The following is a 21,439-nucleotide window of genomic DNA, read 5'->3' as shown; positions in this document are numbered from 1 at the left end:
GGAAATTCTGTGTAGCTTAATTGCCATCTATATATATCTATAAAAGTGAATGTGTCTGCATGTGTATCTGTGTGTCTGTGTACATTTCCCTAGACAATAACTATCAATTTTAGGTCTACAGACTCGAAATTTGATATACAGGATACAGAGATTTGGGAAAATCTTTGTAATCCGTTTTCAGCCAGAAATTTGACTGTTAAGAGGTCAAAGTTCAACGATTTGACCTTTGAGAGCTCTACCAAACTCCTCCACCAATTTTGGGTCTAAACACTTGACATTTTAGCTATAGGTTCCTTGGAAATGGCTCTAACTTAATAACTTGATTTGAGCCCAATACAATGTTAAGGGGCCATAATAGGCGTCAAAGTTAAAAAAAAAAAAAAAAAAAAAAAAATTGACCGCTTTTTTTTTTCTTTTTTTTTTCTTTTTTTTGCTCAACATACACCTCCGAACACCCTGGCAACGCCGGGCTGGAAGCTCGCGATTTGTTTACAAACAAACGTTTGAGCCCTCTACGAGTAGCGGACGGATGTTTATTTAAATAGACGTTCGAACAGTTTAATTTCGGCCACCGATTCCGTAGTCAGGGGGTAGGACTGCCGACTGTCATCACGACGGTTCTAGGTTCGATCCTCGGCTTGGGAGAGGTGTTAGTCTAGCGGCACTGATAAGTTGTGAAACAACGAAACAGGTCTGTATGTCGATGACTAAAATATATTTTATATTATATATATATATATATATTTTCAAAACTTAGTAATACTACTACCAAATCTCAGACATGTATGTTTAGTTGAAAAATTCAGAAATATTTAGGACTAGATTTTTTTTTTTTTTTTTTAGCCTGTTAAAAACTGCTAAAAGTTATAGAATGAGTGCTAGAGTAAATGTGGTTTTGTGACTAATCTAACTGTGCATGGACTGGATACCATAATGCCTAGTTTGGTGCACCTTATCAGAACAAAGGTTTGTACAAAATTTCAGGCAGATCGGTCTAGTAGCTTCCAAGAAAAAGTGGAATGGGCAAACTAAGAAATAAAATATAAATTTTGAAGTATTTAATAATATAACAACATGGAATCCTCTATTCAGTCATCAAAGAAAATGGATACACCCCCTCCCCATAAGAGTAGCCGCTTGTGAACTTGAGGTAAGAGTTGCGCAATCCCTAACCACACCTCTCCTGAATTTGCACTGCTTGAGTTCAGTGGCAAAAATAAGTCGAGTATGATTGGAAACAATGCCAAGATGAATGTACCTATTTATTATGCCTCCCCACGGGACAGTTAGACACCAGGGTCGTTTTTTAACGTGGAGAAAAGGTAGAAAAATAAAAAATTGTCTCAGTCGTGAAGGACTGATCCTCCACCGAAAGAGAACAAGAAATGGAAGTGCAGCATCTGAAGAACAGATACTACACTTTAATCTTGACCAAAATGCCAAGATGAATGTAGACCATATACAGCACTTGGAATTCCCAAATGGTAACCCATTTTAGTATTGACCAGGCTCAATGCTGCTTAACTTCGAAAATGAAACCGGTGTGTCAACATGAGCATGCCGTATATAATATCACAAAGACTGACCCAGAATAGAGCTTAAACTTGTTTTCATAGAGAACTGAATTGTTTTTTTTATATCTTGGGAGCTAATTATAAGAAAAAATATACCGCACTAGACTAACTGTATAAACAAGACACAATTTAGGGTATCACCTTTTTTTTTTTCTTTTTAATTAGCGGTTTGCTTTCTCAGATTGAATATTGAACTTTTGTCTGTCTATGCATAGGCTAAGTTAGTCTGACACTCTTCAGTTTTAAATTGACTTTTCATCATTGAACATTTAAACTATCGTATTTTACACTAGCATTTCAGCCCGGCGTTGCCTGGGTGTTTGGAGGTGTATGTTGAGCAAAAAAAAAAAAAAAAAAAAAAAAAAAAGCGGTCAATTTTTTTTTATCCCTATTATGACCCCTTAACATTTATTGTTTTGGGCTCAAATCAAGTTATTAAGTTAGATCCATGTCCAAGGAACCTATATATAAAATGTCAAGTGTTTAGACCCAAAATTGGCGGAGGAGTTTGGTAGAGTTCTCAAAGGTCAAATCGTTGAACTTTGACCCCCTTAACAGCCAAATTTCTGGCTGAAAACCGATCACAAAGATTTTCCCAACTCTCGGTACCCTGTATATCAAATTTCGAGTCTGTAGACTTAAAATTGACAGTTATTGTATAGGGAAATGTACACAGACACGTTCACTTTTATAAGTATATAGATGTGGCTGTTTGTACACTATGATTGGATATCAAAAACATGCGTTTTAAGTTTTAAAAAAAAAAACAAAAAAAAAACGTAATATAACGTAATTATGAATAAAATGATTGTAGAAAAATAATTACAAGAAAAGAATAAGTTATTGCATAATGCAGTTTTAGTCTATTCCGTATGACAAACTGATTCCCCCCCCCCCTCTGTGTTTTCACTTAAATTTCATTATTTCAAATTAGAAAATAGTGCATCGATAATAACAATTTTTTTGTAAAATTAGTTCTAGCAGATCTACTCTATCATTTTTCATAATTTTTTTTTTACATATTTACTAATTTCGACATGATGTCATTATGTAATAGTGTTTTTATTTACAATACATTGGGAGGGGAGCTTTGAGATATCCAATTATAATGCGCAGGTACTGAAATGAAAACATTGCAACAAGTTTGAAACAGCATTTTTAAACACTTGGGTGCATACTATACCGTCTCTTCAATCCATTCTTACTAATATCACTACTTACTAACGTAAGTAAACTACTAGATTTATTCAGATTAATCAAGGATGAAAAGAAATATTTCGGTTTCGATTTGGTATTTCTGTCTCTTTTGTTGTCTTTTCTGTCATTTTATATGGAATCTAACACTTGGTATTGGATTCCAGTCCCCCCCCCCCTTCGTCTCCCCCTCTCTTCTCCCCTCTATCTCTCTCTCCCTTCCTCTCCCCCCTGTCTCCCTTCCCCCTCTCACTCTTCCCACCCCTCTCTATCTTCCCACCCCATCTATAAATCTCTATTTCTCTCTATCATAAATCTCTATTTCTCTCTATCATAAATCTCTATTTCTCTCTATCATAAATCTCTATTTCTCTCTATCATAAATCTCTATTTCTCTCTATCATAAATTTCTATTTCTATCATAACTACTACTAATATTGCAACAAGACACTTGTAGATTTGTCATGCATTTCACTTATTTGAAAAGCTTCATAAAAGAAGCATTTGAAAGAATTGCTTGGAATACAATATAAGATTATAATAGACTATAAAATTAATAAATAAATGAATGTGGAATTTATCTTTTTCAAAACATCAGAATTTTTTCTACTTTTAGAAATGGAGAATATTGCATTAATAGTAAAGTAGCAGGGAAATCCGACGTTGCCCGGAATTGAATGATGATCAACAAATTTTCACAATCTCATATTTTTATTGCCATCAAAATCGATGAAATCCTTCATTTTTCGATCAAATCGATCAATTGTCTGCTCTAGTAAGGGACCCATCATGGTGCACTGGGAGAAAGCTTCACATGCCTCTCGCAGTGACTAATTCCACAATACATTGTAGTCTACATTGCACTGTAGAGAACCTACTGTTGATTTTATAAAGTTGTTATATATAATGACTTAAATTAAAGTTTAAAAGACAAAAGTCAAGTAAGTCAAAAGTAAGAAAAAGGTCAAGTATCATGGCTCACTTATGCTTTGAACATTTGCTTTTATTATCAGTATTTATAATGGGACTCCTCACACGGGCCATCATCAGAGATTACTCACGTAAAACAACCGCTGGTATTCTCTAGAGTCTAGGTCATAACAAAATTACTTTTATTATTTGTACTCACTAGGAGTTTTCATGCAGGCTACCATCAAATATTATATCTGCCAACAGCCTGTGGTGTTCCCTGAAGTTTGGCTGACAAGTCTCCTCAGATTTCTAGTACTCTCCAACTATTTCAATAAACTTTGTAAATGAATTTGCATTATGACAACAGTCGTTTACCCTTAATTTTTCTCTGGCAACAGCATTAGCCTCCACTGGAAATTATTATTATTATTAGCAGAACCTGTGGAAATTCCACAGTAGTTCAAAATTTAAAAAAATAAAAAACATCTGTATGAAACTTATCACATAATCAAACAATTACAATGAGGTTGGACCTTGTACCATTAAAGATTTAACTAAATCACGAAACTCTGGATCTTCAGGTCCTGGTATCTCTGCTGACACAATTGCATCAATTTGTTGGACTGTTCTGATCTTGTTCAGATCTTGCAACATTATGATCATGTGGCAGTGTGATAGCCCTCTTTTTTAAAATTCAATAGCATAAACATTTGCAAAATAGAATTTTCACTACATGTCTGCCTTTAATGTCTTTCAAAAGTTCAACTAGATGTGAATGATACACATGTGATATTAAGTTGTTTACTATTTCAGAACATCTTGGATTACACGTGTATGTAAGGAATAGGTCTGGTTTTCCGTATTTATAGAAAACTGCTTTGTACTAATTTCAACATGACATTTAAGTAGGTAATAATGTTTTCACCTGAAATGTGCAAGTTTAAAAGATCCTTAATCAACAAAAGCACCTTTTAATTTCACTTTTAAGTAGGTAATGTTTTCACTTTAAATGCATTGGAATTTGTACTAATTTTAACATGACCTGTAAGTAGGTAATGTTTTCACCTGAAATGCGTTGAAATTTGTACCAATTTCAACATGATCTGTATATAATGTTTTCCCATGAAAAGCATAGGTTTAAAAGATCCTTAATCAACAAAAGCACTCTCTGATTTTACTTATTGCAACATGACTAGTAGGTAATGTTTTCACTTGAAATGCGTGAGAATTTTTATTAATTTCAACATGACATCTCGGTAGGTAATGATTTAAACTGAACTGCATAGGTCTAAAAGATCCCTAATCAACAAAAGCATTCTATGATTTTATTTATTTTGGCATAACATTTAAGTAGGTAATGTTTTCACCTGAAATGCATTGGAATTTATACTAATTTCAACATTACATATAAGTAGGTAATAATGGTAATAAAATATTTGGGGAGATGGAATGGTTTTAATGATTTTTAATTGAGAAAAATTGACTAAAGAGTTAATTCGTTTCTCATTAATTAATGTTTGTAATGTTTTTGTTTTTTTTTGTGTGTGATACAGGACGTATGGACAAGTAAATTAATATTTAGATATAGACTTCACAAAAAAATAAAGTGGGTGGCATGATCAGAAATTTAAACCAAAACCCTGAAAACTTCAATCTGAGGTTATACCAACTGACCTATTTTGACTTATGGAGTTTAAAACCTTAGTTTAACAAATTAATTATAATTTTCGTGTGCAATCATAGATTTATGATTTACATCATTTTTTCAAAGTATAAATTCAAATATCAGTGATTTATGAAAAATAAATAAATGTGCAAACGTTATCAATAGCGTTTAGAAATCATTTCAAAAGTCCAAAACAATTTATTTAGCTTCAATTACGTGTTGTATGTAGTTCTTTCACAATTATATAATCCTCCTCTTCCTCCAGCAAAAATATACGACCGGATGGAAAAGATATTTGCTTGGAAGACAAAATCCAAAATTAGACTCTTTTCTGCTAAAATAACCACACTGAACTTTATGGATTGCGTCATATGCATGATTTTCAACTTCAAAGAACTCACTTCTATGCCTGGAATGTACCTTAAAATACTCGCAATTCAGTCTGGAATATACCAGTCTTCATTATTCCTGTATTTTTATTCATTCAACCATGGAATATCGTTTTCATGCAATCATTTTAAATTTCAATTTATGTGCTAATAAGCAAAATTTATAATTACCCATATCCATTTTGCTAATAACTTTTCCTTCGATGAGATGAGCCATTCATTGAAAATCCGTGGATTAAAGAAAACACTTAAATTTTCTGTATTCCTTGCCAAACAGTAATTTTTTTGTAAACTTTTAATTTTCTTTATATTTATATATATATATATATATATGCACTAATATGGATACCCGGCGTTGCCCGAGATCACATGAAGTTCGGTTTGGATACAGCTGCTATACTTCTTCATTATTATATATCAACTTTATCGTAGGCAACATCAATAACCCCACAATAATTTCAAAAATAAAAGATACGGTAATCCTACTCAAAAACTGATAAAAACACAAAAATGTAATCGCTCCAAAAAAGATTTATCTTAAAATCTCCCCACCAGATATTTTGACAGAAGGGATACATAATTGGATCAGAATTTTTGTTTCTTTTAAATAAAAATTTAACCCTCAGTTGATTTTAAACCGCTGATTAAAAAAAAAAAAAAAAATCGAAATAAGGAAATTGTTTTTTATTTTAATATAATTAGCCACCAAAATTACAAAACAACCCTGTTTAAATGCAAAGAAAAAAAAAGACCACTGATAAGTACGCGAACCTCAAAACTAATGGTTATGCGACAACCATCTCATCCACTGGGCTACAGCACTGATTACAAAATTACATTGAAAATTCTTGTATCTAAACAAATTCAGAGGAAAGTACTTGACGCATGCACAGTTGTTGAAATCGTCTAGAAAGAGACGACCCCCCCCACACACATACACCTTAATTTAAAACTATTTCTATGCAAAATAATTGGCCATTTCTACCCCCCCCCCCCCCAAAAAAAAAAAAAGAAAAATTTCATTTTATGCACCCGAGGCATTGCTCTTTCAGATGGTACCGGTTTTGACCCTGTCAGATGCAGATAACAAAAATTTTTAGTAAATATACAAACACACACACAGATGACTTTCCTTTATTTATATATGTGTATGTGTGTATATATATATATATATATTATATACATAAAGAGAGTATCAATAAAATAAAACAATATAAAAATATATACTAATGTATATAGATTTATTCGTTTATTCAATAAATGGGTTACATCAATTAGAGGTGTAGTAGGATAAGTAAAACTTTTTATACCATGGTATTTCGAAGCCTAATGCTTCTCATCAGAAGAGTGAAGATTCTAGGTAACATAATAGGGATGCAACGTTTAGTGATAGCTACATTAGGAGCAAAATAATTGCGCCATGAGAGATAAACTATTGAGACTGGGGCATGAATGGGAGAATTAAAGTGATCTCTGTGATATAGGAGGAATACAGCCTTTATTATATAATGTAGGTCTTTCAATCACTTATTATATATTCTTCCCAAGTGTTTAAATGTGTATATGCACATATATATTAACCCCACCATGGCATATGTGGTATACACCTATCTTCATAAGGACTAAAAGGTCAATCAAATAAGGTATAGGTTGTTTAAACAGTTACATTCAATTTAGCTTAAATTTGCGGTTTCTGAAAAAACGATAAGTGTGGACTTTCTTTTATTTATTTATTTATATATATATATATATATATATATATATATATATATATATATATAAAGATTAAAGTTACATTAGAACTTTATTACATTATCATGTCAATAAGGTTGAGAGTGATTACAATTTATTTCTCCGAAAGAGAAATGAGAGCAGAACCCCTTTACACCATATTTCCAAGCTAAATGCTTCTCATCAGAAGAGAAGAAAAAGCATCATTGCACAAGAGTATATGTATATATGTTATAATATATACATTTCTTTGTCCCACTTTTTCTTGGAAACTAGTGGTCAATGTGATTAAAAATTTTCTATGGACTTTTGTTATAAGGTGCAGTAAACTAAGTATTATGGTATCTGTTTGATGCACAGTTAAGGATTAGTATTTAATGCAAAAATTAGTATGACTTTTTTTACAAGTAATCGGGAACCACATGTAAATTTGATATTCCTATGAAACTTCTTCCTTTGGAGGAAGCCGGTTCAACCTATATAGGGTGAGTGTGCTATCTTTTTATTTTGTCTTTCATTTATTACCTTTGATAGAGAGTGAGATAAAAATGTGTGATAGATACGGTATAAAATAGTGTTTGCAACTATACAAAGAAAATGAGACGCTTAGTAAGAGAAGGGTTATTTAGTGAGATAATTGTAATTTACGGCCAATTAGAAAAAAATGGAGTTTTCAAAAAACCTCTACCCTAACTAAAATCAAGAATATTTTAGTATGTATTTGGTCTGATTAAAATATATAGGAACACAAACATTGGTCAACTTAGCTTTAGTTTGAGTTGTTCCAAAAGTAAGTCTTCTAGTTTTCTTTATTTTTATTACTCAAAAAATTGAAGAGCTATGAAGACAGGAGTGAATACATTAAAACTAGCAACCTTTTTGTGCTCCAGAATTTATTTTTTCTACATAGTCACCACCATTCTCAATGCACTTTTGCTAGGAATTCAGTGATGCATTTTTTTGTTTCTGGCACACGTCCATGACAAGGATTTCATTCTTAAGTTAGTCTGCAACAGATAGAAGAAACTTTCAAGTAATTATAACAATGCAATTTGCAATCCCCTCTGATTCATTCAGGCGAAATAAAGAAAAAAATAGGAGGCATTGTTTTGGAATGTCCCTCGTATATTAATAGGAAATAAAGTGGGGGAGATATAACGAGGAAAGGAGGTAATAAGTTTATCAGCAGAACAAAGGTATAGGAAGTTGTTCACCAAGGCACACAAAGAGAAGCAAAATAGAATTGTTAATCAAGACAATAGAAGTCAATATATTTAGAATTAGTTTACGGGCATTTTTAGGAATTGCAATGAGTTTTGCTGTTAGAAACATTTTATGGACTGTCTTGAGTTTAGGATAGCAGGTCCGAGGTTCCCTGAGATAGATCAGAAAGATTGGAATCAAAGCCGGGCGGTAGTAGACCGGGCTGAGAAGAAAATTGATGCAACCCAGACACACACACAGACATAGTTTAACTGATTTACATCAGGTACTTGTGTTGTTTAATCGTAGTGCAATCCCGAAGATGATCATCAGGTCACATTAGTATTCGACCGACTTTGTTTTTTTTGTTTTTTTTTTGTTTATTTGTTTTTTTTTTAGCATTTTTTAAAATTTTATTTTTAGCATTTTTTTGTTTTTTTTCTCGTTATTCTAACAATGTTTTGCTGTGATCTGCGTTTTATAGTCTGATGACACCGCCATTAGGGACTAATTAATCTTGACCGAAGCCCTACTGTGAAGCACAAACTTTAAAAAATGTGACCGTTTTCCAACACGATTTCTTGTTTTTCTCAGGATAAAGCCTTAAAAAAATTGTTTAATCGGAAACGGTGTACAGTCAGAAAAAAATAATTCTGGATTTTGTGTTTTTATGACAACTTATTTTCTGTGTATGGCAACAATTAGCCTACAATTTTCTAAAACAAACATTCAGTTTTTGTTCAAAACCAATTCCTAAATAAAAATTCGATTGTTTCTATCAGAGGTTATTTAAGAATTAAAAAAAAAAATAATAATTATATACCCCAGTGACAACATATGGAAAATTAAGCGGAAAATATTGTTTACAGATTTAAAAACACACACACAAATTAACTAACTCACAATGATTCTCTTGCAAACACTACTGAAGAGATCCAAAAATTATTAACTGGAATGTGGTGCTATCAAACATGTTACAACAGCATTCAACATTAGAAGAAACACTGTAGGCAAGAATTTAGTCTTAGAAAGTTTGTCCCATATATGGATGGCAACATATATTATACAATATGACCTATTCTTCTAGCATCAAAAGTATGTTTTGAATCATGGATCTATTATAAGTTAAACCCTCTTCCTGATCTTCTTTGATCATATTCCAATATCGTTTGTTGACATCTACATTGACAACACAACTATTTATGTCAGCATTTTGATGAGTATTGGTGATAAAGATCTTGAGCACGTGGTGCAATGTGGAGAAAAAGTGGTTTGTTACTTTTAACACCTAAGACCAAGCTTCTCACCTTTCACAATGTTCAGATCTTTGTTTAGTCTCAGTTTAAATGAACGTCTCCCTCACCTTGAAGTTCCTTGTCTTGATAACCTCTGAGGATTTTTACTTCAGATCTTAGATACAAGACAGATTTAATCTCTTGCTAAAGTTGCTGGAAAAATAGTTGCATCATTCTGAGGCTCCAGAAAATGCATGACTCCTGATGCAATCCTCTCTCTTTTGTTTTGCCAGAGTACAAAATAAGTTTTGTTTTGCAATTTCTTGCTCTTCACAGAAGATGTTGCTAATATTCTTTATTCAACGTACAGTCCAAGTAACTTTTTAACCTTTTCTTTCTCTCTTCTGCTCTCTCTCTCGCTTTCTTTTTTTTCTCTCTCTCTCTCTCTTTCTCTGTCTCTATCCTTCTCTCTCTCTCCTTCCTTCTCTTCTCTGGTCTTTCTTCCTCTTCTCTGGCCTTTCTCCCCCCCCCTCTTTCTTTCGGGTTTTATTGTTCTAGAATCTTTGATCTAACAAAGATCAATGTTTCACTTTAGTTGACAAAGATCAATGTTTCACTTTAGTTAAAATCAATTTTTATTTGTTTATATTTACTATGTCAACTTGTTTGTTTTCTCTGTGACTCAACCAAGTCAAAATGTCCATCCTTTAAGTATTTAATCAATAAGAGTTTTTTCATATAGTACAAGTGCTGTGAATTAATGTGCAATTAGATTATACTTCTAAACCCAAACACTAGATTTAAACTTTAAAATCCTCACTTTGATTCTTTGATTTCCCAGCCCTCTTGCAGAAACAAAATAGTTCAAATTTCAGGAAATATTTGATCATTTGCTTAAACTTTGAGAAAGCTAAGTTAATTTGTCAACATATATACATAGACAACACTACCATCTATGGCAACACTTCAAAGGCCAACAATGACCAACATCTCTCTGGGTCTCTCTCCTCCAACCTTGAGTATATGGTGCAATGAGGCAAGTGGTGGCTGGTTAATTTTAACATATCAAAAACCAAACTTTTATCTTTTTACCATAAATGCTCTAATCTCCATTTGGCCCCAATTCATATGAATAGCTCTCGTTTTAAAGAAGTTTCATGCTTCAACAAGCTTTTGGCTCTCCTGACCTGAAATGGAAGACTTACATCAAATATGTTGTCAAGGTCACCAGAAAAATGATTGCATGATTCTGTTGCTCCAGAAGGTACTTCACTCCTGATGCAATCCTTTGCCTCTATAAGGGCCAGATATGTCCTTAAGTGGAGTACTATTGTCACATCTGGGCTGAAACTGCTCGAAACACCCTATCCTACTTCGACAAAGTCCAAAACCAGTTTCAAAACCTAGTAGGTGATACCCTTTTCTCCTCTTTGCAACCTCTTTCTCTACAGAAGAGGCGTTGCAAGTCTCTCTATTGTTTTTTTCATTTCTTGTCTGAGCGTCAATCTATGGTCCCCCTTGCCAATTTTCCCAAAAAAAAACACTTGTCTAGCTACAACTACTATCAAGAATTCACCTCACTTTCTATCTGTCCCTTAATTTAAATTCAAATTCCATGAACAAAGCTTCTTTCCTAGAACTGCCCACCTGTGGAACTCAGTTTCCCTGACCTGCTTTCCAGCTGACTACAATATACTCGTCTTCACGTCCAATGTAAACAATTTAAATAATCAAATTATACTCAACTTCCACCACTAACGATTACTATGGTGTTGTCTCAATGACTATCATACACTTGACCCTTATCCTCGAGTGACTTTCAGGTCTTGATAAGTGGTAACTCTTTATAAAAAAAATCTTTCTTACACTTTGTCGCATATTGAAAATATCTTGGCACAAAATATTTTAAACAAGTTTGATTAAATTAACGCAACAAGTTTTTATTCAAGTTTTCATTTCGTCTGATATTCATACAATTGTCCTTAATGAGTATTATTTTATTGTCTGTCGTTCATAGTGGTGGAGCTCAAGATGCACTCAGTAATTCGTATGTTCTTGAACATACGAATTACTGAGTGCATCTTTAGCAGAGGCAATTAGTTTTCGAGATATAACGACCTGGATTATGCACTGTCATTCACTGGCACATATGATAAACAAATCTACTTCTCTCTTACCGATACTGCCCCCCCCCCATTTGCTGGTGGGTATGTTGACAAATAATATCACGGTTAAGTTTTGGGGAAATATTCTCTCTCTCTCTCTCTCTCTCTCTCCCCACCAAAAATGGGGTGTGTACTCCAAAAGCCGTTCTTAACGTGTGGAGGTTGGTGGTATCCGCAATTGTCCAGGGACAGCAGTGACCACCAACAACCACCTTAGTTTAATTTTTTTTTTTCGAAGTGGGGTGGGTGTGTGTGGGGGGGGGGTCAGGCTTCCACCAGGCAATGCCGGTTAACGGGTTCTACTAGTATTTAATAAAGTTCTATTTTTGTCAAGATTAAACAAAAGCAACAAGTTCTCTCTCTCTCTCTCTTTCTCCTTTTCTTTCTCTCTCCTTTTCTCTTCCCTGCAACTTCTTTCCCACTGAAGGACGTTGCAAGCTTGTCTCTGCTCTATTATTGTTTTTATGGTAAGTGCTCGGCTGAATTCTAATCTACGGTCCCTCTTTTGACAAACTTTCACAAAAAAAACACCCATCTAGCTACAACCACTATATAAGATTCCCCCATTCTCTATCTGTGCCTAAATCTAAATGCAGATTCCATGAATGAAACTTTCCTAGAACTGCCCACCTGTGGAACCCTGTTCTGCTGGTCTGCTTCTCGGTTGAATACAACATGGTAGCCTTCAAATCCAATGTAAACAAGTTCTTGTTGAGCTGTTTCCATTATTAATCAAATTCTACCCAATTTACACCATTAACAATAACTATACTACCAACTTACATTCATTAACCCTTATCCTCGAGTGGCCTTTGGGCCTAAAGTGGTGAATCCTAAGTAAAAACATAATACCTATTAAAATTTACAAAAAAATGAGAAGTATTTGAATTTTCACCTTCTTTTTACCTTCTTTGTATAAAAGTAAAACTTAAACTAATCGCATTATGTTGAGCAACTGCGTTCTAGAATATGTGAATATATTAATTTATTGTTTGTATATTTGTTCATTTCTAGGTAGCCAGCATCATGTCGGCTCCCCATGAAATTCCTCAGACTCAGGCTGTGAACAATGCTATTATTGGTGGCTCTACGTCGGCCCAACACCATTTTCTCATCCCAAGCCCCATTCCGACACGACGTAGTCGGACATTTTCAGCGTAAGTACAGTATTTCTTTTGAGTTTCTAGATCATTAACTTTTGTTCCAATTCTTGAAATTTCAAAAGATCCTACTCTGATCCAGACTTCTTTTTCGATAGGTAATCCATATAATTATAAAACTCTGTGAACCGTCTGACTGCCCTTGCTTGTATTGTGTCTATCAAAAACACCGTTGTCATAAACTGTACCCCTAAGTAATCCAATTCACGAAATTCCCACTACTTACCATTACTACGATATAATCCCATTGACTAATGTACACCCATTAACCCTTATCCTCGAGTGACCTCCGGACCTTGATAAGTGATGACTCCTATGTTAAACAACAAAGCTTGTATTTAATAAAATTCACTTTCCACAGTCCAACCATATTGCGTACAAATAAACTTTAGTCTTTGCTTAACTGTTAGACATAGTTTTAATCATGAAACTATATTTTGTGTTTTGGTTTCAATTCTAGCTGATAGCACTCAAATCTTTTTTTTTTTTTTTTTTACTTTTGAAATGATGACTATATATGAAATAATTAACTCTATAATAATAAATATGAAATCTGCATAAATTAAAATATCATATTTAAGCATATTTTATGACCGGACAATGCCGGACGCCCCTGCAGTTGGGACTATTAATTGGAATCAAAACTTGGAACTTTTTAGGGTATCTGAATTGGTATTGGAATCATGAAATTATGCCTTTTTTCCAATGCCAAAAATAGGTTTTTTTTTTTCTTTTTTTACTTAATTTTCTATCGCTGATACTAATAAAATGATAAATATTTATTGATTATAAACTATCAATAAAACTATAGATCACTCTCACACCCACAAGTATATCTTTTACGTTTGCGAAAATATGTGCACATAATACGTGAGTTTTTTGTGGAAATCCGAAAATAAAAAAGAAGAAAACACAACTCTATAACTTTATATTTAGAGGTTTCGAAATAATTGGAATCAATAATTTTATCGGAATATGGAAAAGCATATTGTAATCTCATCACTAATAGATGCTACTAGCGGGAAGCCATCCTAATGTTGCTGGTGATAAAGTGAACGACCCAAGGAAATCGTGCTCCCATTCCTTAACTATGTGTTACATATATTTTCATAATTTCTGAAAATAATAATCTAATAAAACTTTTTTTTTTTTTTCTTGTCTTTTTTTTGATCAGTTCCGAACGAGCTAAAAGTGGACCAACCCACAGAGGAAAGGTGACGGCTTTCTGTCGAGAGAAAGGTCATGGTTTTATTCAACCCGAGGATGATAGTAAGCTGTTATTCGTGCATATTTCTGAGTAAGGATTCTTTATTTGCCTCTTCCTTTTTCCCTTCCTCCTCTCTCTCTCCCTTTTTCCCTCTCTCCTCTTTCCGCTTAGTTTACCCCTCATTCTCCTCCTCCTCCTCCTTTCTTTTCCAATAAATCTATTACTCTATATGATACGTTTTTTTTTGTTTTTTTTCAGTATTGTAGATTTTTTTTTCTACATTTTCATCCCAAACAAGGCAAATTGCCACTTTGGTGTAGGGGGCTACTATCAGGGGTAACAACTACTAGGGTAATATGTAGGGATTTGGGCAGCAAGATGTCGGTTCACGTTACACTTGAACTTCTGCACGTCAGTACTGTTGGGGAAGCAGGGACCTGGAATGGAATTCCAGAGTCTAGCGGTTCTGAGGAAGAAACTATTGGAGTAAAAAGATCTTTTACATCTAGGGATCTCTACAGTGTGGGGGTGGGATTTAGCAGCCTGTCGAGGGTGCTCACGTCATGGGGCACAAGTCATTGCAGTTCGTCAAAGCATTCACCACTAAAATACTTGTAGAAAAGGCAGAGGGATGCTTGTGCTTTTTACAAAAAAAAAAAAAAAAATCTGTTGTGCGTAAGAAAAGTGGGATGCATTCACAACTTCAAACCTAAATAGGATTGCATCTGATAAGTCTGTATTTGATTTTGACTGGCATTTCAATTAATGAATTTTACAATCCATGTCCTTTAAAAGGAATTCCACTATATATTTAGCATTACAAGCGTATGCTGTATTTTTGTGGACATCAGCAATATTACATACCTAATGTGCTTCAACAAGTCGTATCTTTTTTATTTGTTGGTCAATTTTTTAAAGAATTACATTGATGAAAAAAGAATAGAATAAGCATTCCAATGATGTTAATTTATTTTTCTTTTATGCGTTCAACGTTTTTATGCTCCAAGTTAAAAATAAAAAAAAAAAAAATAAAAAAAAAAAACCAGTAAAAAATGACAGCAAAAAGGGAAACTGTTTTTTCAATGTTTACATTTCATACGTTATGTTTGGATACACATGCGCGGGGTCAAATTTGATTGGATATGGCTGAAATTTTACAGGCTATATAAGCATAGAAGTCCATCTCTACTGGACTTTGATTTTTATTTTTACGACCGAGCAAAGTTGACGAAGAATATTTCAAAATTGATAAGATAAATCGGTAGTTTCAGAATTATTTTCATGTATAATATGTAAATATTTGATAATTATTAATTGTGCGGAAATTTCTTTAAAAATGTTATCTTTTTATAGAAATTCAAATCGCTTAAAGAGAAATGGCTCACTATGCGCTAACCATCGCTGTCAGCGTATAAACGAGTTTGTATTCTCTTAAAAATAGAAAACTGTTTTTTTCTGCTTTGAAAACGAAAGCAGAAAAAAAAGTTTCATTTTTTATTCTGAGTTCGTCAATTTAAAAAAATTATCAAGTTTTTCAAATTTGATTTCCAAACAATACTATTTTGTTGTTTTTAACGCTTTTAGTACACATGTACTAAAAGCGTTAAAAAACAACAAAATGTACTAAGTACATGCGTTTGCTTTTTAGTAGTAAAAAAACAAAAACAAATATATAACAAATAAAAGGTACTTGTGCACTTATGCTACCATGCTGAAATAGTAACATTATTTAGAAACCTATTAACATGGGGAAGGAAGTGTGGTTTGTTAACTATTCTGTACTTTCACCTAACAATTAAGTAAAATATATTGTGAAACTTGAATTTATTTTTGACTCATTTTTTCGAATCTGTAAAACAAACCCGTTTTTTTTTTTTTTTTTGTTGTTTTTTTTAACGGAAGATATCTGAATAATAATAATAATAATTAGGCGGTTCGATAAAGAATTTCATCATTTTGTAAATTTTTACCTTGTTTCCACCTTAGTCATTTTAAAGAAAAATGTTATCTTTTAAGGTTTTCGGGTATGCTGAAAATGAATATCACATTTAAATTTTCCACAAATAACTAGCTCTCTGGATATTAAGCAGTGTCATTTCTTATGTTATTGCTGGTGGCCATCTTGGTACGTGTGTTTGCGCAGTTTCTCAAGGTTGTATTTGCGTACCAAGATGGCCACCAGCGATAATATAAAAAGTGACGTTGCTTAATATCCAGAAAACTACTTATTTGCAGAAAATTTAAATGCGATATTCGTTTTCAGCATACCCTAAAACATATAAAAGTAATCATTTTAAATGTTAAGATGGAAACAAGGTAAAAAACAATTACGGTTTTATTTCTTTGTTTACATAGTTGAATTTTCAGTAAAATAACAGAATAGAAATGACAAAAATTGCCATCAGCTAGTGAATATATAGTTGTTGCTTATCAGGATTCCTGGTATCCTGGTACTGTGAAAGCTACATCAAGGATTCATGTAGAGTACGATTTATGGTTGCATCTCAGAAAATAGGGGTATATTTTGGGCGAGATAGAGAGGATTTACAAAATTGAAAATTGGACTGGTCCCAAAATGCATAAGTTCTGGTCGACTATGGAAATTTCCATCTTTTACAGAAATCCAAAATCTATATGAAAAATTTTCTTCGATTTATTTCTGAGATTAATTCATATCTACTCAATTTTTTTTTTTTTTTTCTTTGAGGAGAGTAGTAAATACCAGCCATGAATGCTCTTTAGGCATTCAATGGCTACACCCCAGATTCAGCTCTCTTTTGGTGAGGAGGCAGGAAAATGCCTGCTCTCAATAAAGCTATATTTAAATACCACTATAATAGTTTTGTTCATGAATAGACACCCACTGTATAATACCATGCGCCAGTTTAAAAAAATTGAAATTTGTACATCTGAATTTATAATTCATGACTTATGGTAAAGAGATACATAAAATATGACTGCATAATCAGAAAGAGCACACAATTTTACATAAGAGTGCGAAGTTTCATGAGAATAGGTTGAAAAATAAATAAATGGTGGCGAAATTACCGAATTTCGTGAAATGTTGAGGTCCGTAATTTAGCCCACTTTTTCTAAAGAAAAATGTCCACAGAAAAGTATAAATTTTGGCACTTAAAATTCTCATAACTTTTGGACTACTGATGGTATTTGCATAATTCAAACAGTTTTAAGTGTCTTTTACATAGCGATTTTCATGCAAGTTGATAAAATAACAATTATCTAAAAAGAAAAAATCAACTTGTAATGCTAATATATCTTCATGATAAACACCATTATTTTGTATTAAAAAATCTGTAGAAAGTTTATTCTGATTTCAAAGCTTGATAAAAAAAAAACAAAAAAAACTCTGATCATAAGAGTTATTAAAATTTCACAAATATCAGTGGTATCTGAATTTTTACAAAAGAGGGTTTCACCCACTTTTTACCCTTTTGCATAAAACTAAATATAGGCCACATGACCTCATTAAGCCTAGCAGATATGTTACAAAATTCATAATGCTTAGTTTAAATATGAATCTTGTATATAGAAATACAGGGTGTTCCAAAAGTCTTGGGCACATTTTGACGTTGCATATCTCAAACTCTTAAGGATACAAAAACGCATCTGGTATATTCAGAAAGCTTCTAATCTCAAGTTTTTCATGGAATGTTCAATGTAAGTACCATTGGTCACATGTCACATCAAGCCGATAGTCCAATTCTTGCCCAACGCATCCCAGCATTGCATTGTCAATGGTTGAAACAACTTCTGTTACTTGGACCTTCAGCTCATCCACATCTCTTGGAATGGGAGGCACATAGACCAGGCCTTTCGCAAATCCCCACAAAAAAAAATCTTGCAGGTGTGGATCTGAAAAAAGAAATGAAAAAAATCAATAATTTTACAAAAAAACTGAATTCATTTAGCTTTAAAATGATATTATTTCATCTTACTACCATTCATAGTTAAGCAGATATGAGGACTTGAAATGTGCCCAAGACTTTTGGAACATCCTGTATATAAACATATGCATCTACCTAAGTTTATATAAATGGAGATATTCATGCACACAACGTAGAAAGAATAATAAATGATTGTTTTCCTTGTATTCTGTATTATTTGGATTACTATTTTTTTTTTTTTTTTTTTTTTTTTTTTTTTTTGTTATATTAGCAATGTTACATTTTTCATAGTTGAAAAAATACTGGAGCAGAGATTTGTTTTCTTTACTTTTATTATTTTACTTTGATCAGTTTTATAAGATCAAGGGGCTCCATCATTAGTTGAATTCTTTAGATGGAGTTTTTGTGATGATTTTAGTTTTTTGTTGTAATATCTTCTAATTAAAATAGCATGGAAAAATATATATTTGTATGAAAAATATTCCTACTCAGATTAGCATTAATGGGTTGTAGCTTGCTACCCTTGCTCATTAAAGGTCAGCTCCAATTCTATATAATCTCTTAATTTTGTTATCTTAAAAGGAAGCTGAAGAAACTTGTATTTACCCACACAATAATTCACACTAATGCCTACTAGACACTATTCTCAACTGTCGAAGGTTTCTCTGTACAGGATTTTTTTTTTTTCCAGAACAACCTGGCATGAGAATACTTTTCCCTAGAAATAAACCTTGACCAAATATTCAAAATAATGTAGTATTCGCTGCCCAAATAAGGTATTCTTTCTTACATTAGCTTTTACAAGGAATATTGCACCTTCTCCAAGTGATGTTACCTCAAGTAAAAAAAAAAAATAACAAAATATCAGAACCTAAAAAATAGTCTAAAAACGACATGGTCTCTGAAAGAAATACACTTTATACCGGTTGTGATAGAAGCAACTAACCTACTGAAAATTTTTTTTTAATATTTGGAAACAATCCCTGGAAGACTGAGCTGTAAAGAAATACAGATAGCAGCCATTAAGGGAACAACATCTATTCTTAAAAGAGCCTTTGGATATAAAATTAAATAAATCATAATGAAATCAAGGACAGAGCCCCTTGATCTCTTAAAATTGACCAAAGTGAAAAGAAAACAAATCTCTGCTCCAGTATTCTTTCAACTATGAAAATATGTAACCTTGTTAATGTAACGGCAAAAGTAAGAATAGTAATCTGAATAATAAAGAATACAGTCTATATAGTAATTATTTTTTTATTTATTTTTTTATTTTTTTTTTTCATAAAGAGATAATAAGTTTAACTTTTTTGTTTTTCTTTTTATGGTTTCCAGCGTCGAGGGTGAGTATGTCCCTAAAGAAGATGATGAAGTAACATTTAAGGAAATCCTGATCCCCCCACGTCACGAAAAGCGTCAAGCAGTGCATGTCCAAATAACTCACCTCGCTCCTGGAGTGACTCACGAGCGGTGGGATTCCCCGGCATCAACTTGCAGCCCCTGTTCTTCACCCAGTCATGGCTCCATCAAAGAACTCCACCTCCCCCACTAAGCCACACATCATGATGCACAAACCTTGCCCACCACCATCTCTGAAAGAAGAGGAGGAGGAGGTGGCCCGGTCACCTGTCACACCTTATAACTTTCACCTACCCTTTTTGCTCTTTCTATTGGGCAGACGACTAACTGCTGTATGAATTTTCTGGCCCCTTTTTATTGCTTTTTTTTTTTTTTCTTTTTTTAATTTTTTGAATAAATTTTACTTGGGACACCCTAACTGTGTTGTTTTTGTTTACCTTTTTTAGTCCGTGACAATGTCTTCATCATTAATCAACATTTCCCAGTTATTTATTTTTTTTATTTTGTTTATTTAGAGAAATATTTAGAAGATAGCAATACCCTTAACACCAGATTTTGTTGTTTTTCTCATTTAGCTAACTATATATTGTGTATATATGCATATATTTAAAAAGGATTAATTTTTAAATGAACTAGTTGGGCAGAAGCAGTAAATTATGTTTATCTAATTATTATTTATCTAATTATTATTTATCTAGATGCTTTTGTCTATCTATCTATCTATCTAGTGATGAGTGGTCAACAGATTTTAAGTCATATTTCGACAGGTTGTCTGAAACTTTGTGACCTGGTCAGTTTGTACCTGAAAGTATCTGAACAGGTGACCAGACGTAACGATCACATGTCACGTGTTCTGGTTTGCGCAAGCATTGTTGAGTTGGATTGGAGACATCAAATGAACAAGACCGGCTAAAATGGGTCTCCTCATGAGGGGGAAGAAGTCTCAGAATGGAGGCATAGAAGAACCACCCCAAGCCAAGATTGTTGATCACTCCTCTGCTCTGGGAGTGAAATAAATACATAAAATCTCATATCATCTTGGATCCTGTTTTGAATGTTCCTTCCAACAGATTCCAGCTCCCCCAAGGACAGTTGACGAACCTCCCAGAAGAACTAATAGCAGAACAGATATATCGTTATGTATGTATGTATGTTCTGACGCACACGCACCAACACCACCAGATGAGAAGAATCACTGGCCATAAAATAGACGTTATGGATAACAAAACAAGAGTCCATTACACAACAAATACAACATACATATGGTCCATTTAGTGACACGTACATACATATATAGAACCCCTCCGCGACACAAATGCGTCACAAACGCAAACACATAACTTCTCTCACCCGATCCCCATAACTGTCTGATTGAAATAAGTTTGCTATCCTACCCATCAACACTTAATCATGGCCACTGCTCGTAGTCAGGGGGAAAAAAAATGCACTTCCTGTTTCAAACTAGTTCTGAACAGTAAATATTATCACTTTTTAATTTTCCTAATTCATGCTATGTATTTACTAGTGATAATACGATTCCAATATTTTTTCTCGATTCCGATACAATTACTGATTCTGATTCTTTATAGGGGGGCGGGGGTATTTATAGGTCTTAGTTTTACTGTTAGTTTGAAATCGGTAAATATTATTACCAGCAGTGGAAGATTTCATTTTAAACAAAATCAAATTAAAAAAAAAAAAAAAAAAAAAAAAAAAAAAGACAAAGGAATCGTTTTTGG

At 33.2% G+C, this 21,439-nt stretch overlaps 1 protein-coding gene across 6 annotated transcripts in view; it reads left to right on the top strand.

Moving 5' to 3' along the window:
* Positions 1 to 20,118, top strand: part of LOC145243981 (calcium-regulated heat-stable protein 1-like) — a 93,453-nt gene extending 73,335 nt beyond the window's left edge. For 5 of the 6 annotated variants that reach the window (XM_080107118.1, XM_080107121.1, XM_080107119.1 and 2 more), the window contains exons 2-4: positions 13,084 to 13,226; positions 14,404 to 14,526; positions 19,677 to 20,118. In XM_080107118.1, the coding sequence (XP_079963244.1) occupies positions 13,096 to 13,226; positions 14,404 to 14,526; positions 19,677 to 19,893 (471 nt within the window). In that variant the 5' untranslated portion in view covers positions 13,084 to 13,095 and the 3' untranslated portion in view covers positions 19,894 to 20,118. Of the gene's footprint in view, positions 1 to 12,494; positions 12,537 to 13,083; positions 13,227 to 14,403; positions 14,527 to 19,676 lie in introns of those variants that run through there. The other variant, XM_080107117.1, reaches the window with a different exon arrangement.
* Positions 20,119 to 21,439: the final 1,321 nt, after the last annotated feature.

Source organism: Euprymna scolopes, chromosome 22 (assembly GCF_053919585.1).
Source record: "Euprymna scolopes isolate OS-2025 chromosome 22, ASM5391958v1, whole genome shotgun sequence".
Classification (NCBI taxonomy): domain Eukaryota; kingdom Metazoa; phylum Mollusca; class Cephalopoda; order Sepiida; family Sepiolidae; genus Euprymna; species Euprymna scolopes.
Note: the sequence above shows the minus strand (reverse complement) of the source record. Positions and strands in the feature narration are given on the sequence as shown.